The sequence below is a fragment of the Engraulis encrasicolus genome, chromosome 21, assembly GCF_034702125.1.
Source record: "Engraulis encrasicolus isolate BLACKSEA-1 chromosome 21, IST_EnEncr_1.0, whole genome shotgun sequence".
In the NCBI taxonomy this organism is placed as follows: domain Eukaryota; kingdom Metazoa; phylum Chordata; class Actinopteri; order Clupeiformes; family Engraulidae; genus Engraulis; species Engraulis encrasicolus.
Window position 1 is genome coordinate 19,478,624 of NC_085877.1, and position 2,500 is coordinate 19,481,123.

At 53.1% G+C, this 2,500-nt stretch overlaps 1 protein-coding gene across 5 annotated transcripts in view; it reads right to left on the reverse strand.

Annotated features, from left to right (window-relative positions):
• Window positions 1–2,500, reverse strand: part of kdm6ba (lysine (K)-specific demethylase 6B, a) — a 212,279-nt gene that overhangs the window by 20,728 nt on the left and 189,051 nt on the right. For all 5 annotated transcript variants that reach the window (XM_063186338.1, XM_063186336.1, XM_063186337.1 and 2 more), the window contains 2 exons: window positions 2,015–2,293; window positions 1,009–1,698 (listed from right to left, as the gene is read on the reverse strand). In XM_063186338.1, the coding sequence (XP_063042408.1) occupies window positions 1,009–1,698; window positions 2,015–2,293 (969 nt within the window). The remainder of the gene's footprint in view (window positions 1–1,008; window positions 1,699–2,014; window positions 2,294–2,500) is intronic.

The following is a 2,500-nucleotide window of genomic DNA, read 5'->3' on the forward strand; positions in this document are numbered from 1 at the left end:
TTGGAATGTTTAATCTCAAGAGGGGCTGGCTGGTGCACAGTGCGGTGCAGTTTTTTAAATTGTCCCCATATCAACCAACCTACGTCATTGCACTGCGCATATCAGATAGCACTGATTGTACACGGTACAATTATGAAAATAAAGATTGACTTGCATGGTGCAGTGACGCTTACTGTCGAGTAGGCATGGGCCCCTTTGATGTTTTTTTTTTATTTGGTCATTATTACTATTTTTTATTATGGTTTGTCTATGGGCCGCACTGAGTAAGGAGGCGGGCCACATGTGGCCCCCGGGCCTCCGGTTGCCCATTCCTGCAATATAGAGTGTTGTGCTCATGGCCCATAAGTGTAGTCGTGTAATGGCTCTTGTCTATTACTGTGTAAGAGTACTACACAGGGCTCAAAATCAACACCAGCCAACCAGCCAAGTGCTGGTGAAAATTCAGTTTGAACGTTAGAGAAAAGTATCTTAGAAGCCACTTTGACCCATTAGTGAGTGTGTGTTTGGCCAGTAAGATTATCATCTACTAGCCATTTTGGCTGGTGGTTAAAACAGTTACTGAAGAGTCCTGACTACTATGTTATAACCGCAAACTTTAACAGCAAGCTATGTAGTGCAGCGATAGCCCCGCCCCCTCCTAGTGACGTAACACCTTCAGCGTCGCTACTAGTCAGGTCAAGAGCAATGCAAGTACTTTCTGAGCTCGGGAGAACTCGGGAACTCCACCCACTTTGTCGGGAAGCAATCAACTTTGAGCAGCTCCAACGGCCCTGGGTAGAGGCGTGTTCAAAGCAGTGACGTGGTTTAAGCAGAGACATTCTATTGGGACTAAGACAATGTCTGGTTTAAACTTCGGCACAGCCTTGTCTGGCCTCCACCAGTAGCAAACCAAGGGTGGTGGGGCCACCGTGCCGTTCGAGAGACGTTAATTGTTACGCTCTAGGTCAGACCAAGTGTCGAAGAGATTTTAAAAGTCGATGACAATCAGGATAGCACGGTGATGCTTACCGATGAGTGTTGGGGCCCATGTCCCACATGTGGCCTCCATCCGTTGTTGAGGTTGTGCTGCTGAGGGCCAGAGGTCCCCGACGTTGGGGGCATCGCCCTCGTCATTGGCCCCGTCGGCAAGCCTGTTGTCGTGGTTACGGGCATCCCAGGGTGTGACAGGAAGTGAGCCAGGCTGTAAGGCACGGAGGTGAGGTTTGCTGGTGTCGCCGCAGTCGTGGGCAGCTGTGATGGACCACCGCTGCTCTGGCGCTCCCTGTTGGCGTCGGCACGCAATGACGCCTTCTGCTGCTGCTGCTGATGGTGCTGCTGCTGATGCTGGAGGCTTGGAACTCCAGAGGAGAGAGGCTGGCCCACTGCGGAGCTCAAGCCCAGCTCGGGGCCTCTGGGCTGGGGCACGCCACCTCTGCTCTCCTGGTAGCGCAGCGGAGGACCCTGGAGGTTGGAGTTGGAAGGGGAGCCGGAGGACGAAGAGGAGGATGAGGGTGAGGGTGAGGGCTTGCCATTCTGGGGGTGGTGGAGACGTGAGTGGTGCTGCTGTTGTTGTTGATGGTGGTGGTGGGGAGATATGAGGGGTGTCTGTTGGGTGGGGGTGGGGTTGCGCTCCTGGCTGCCGTAGCCCCCAGGGGAGGAGTTGGTGGCTGGGCCGGCCTTAAATGTGAAGCCACCTGGTACACCTGATTTAGCAGAGTCCTGGAGGAAGGGAAGAACAGAAAGAAAAGGGGATGAAGAGAGGGGATGAGTGGACACATCCAGGTTACTAACACACACACACATGCACACACACGCACGCACACACACAAACACACACATGCAGCCACACACACACACAAACACAAACACACACACACACCCGCAGCCACACACACTGTATGTCTGTCCTTCTGTCTGTCTGTCTGACTGTATGTGTTATGAAAGACTATACTTGATAGTTGGTAATTGGCATGGTGAGTGTGTGCGTGCGTGCGTGTGTGCGTGCGTGCGTGTGTGCGTGCCTGTGTGTGTGTACCTGATAATAGTCACTGGAGTTGCTGCCCTTCCTCTCTGTAGGGGCGGGTGTGGCCCCCCAGGGCAGGGTAGGGGTGGGGGTGCCTCCATTGTTGTTGTTGTGCAGGGGGCTCCAGAAGGCTGGCTTTGGGGCCGAGGAGGAGGAGGTGGAGGAGGAGGAGGTGGAGGAGGTGGTGGTGGAGGATGGGGACTGAGTGAGATGGCCCACATGCCCAGAGAAACGCTGCTGCTGCTGCTGCTGCTGCTGCTGCTGGAGGGAGGGGTGGTGATGTGGTCCCGTCTGGAGGATCAGAATGAGTTATGAGGAGGGAATAGCTGAAACATGCCAAATATTTTCTTACAACTCCTCACATACTGCACAATAGCTTTCGCCTGTCTACTATGTGCATCACCAAGCAAAAAGCAAGATTGAACCCTTTTTGAAGTCCAAATGACATTGGCACAGTCTTAAATCATATTCATTCAATTCAATCCTATTCCGACATGC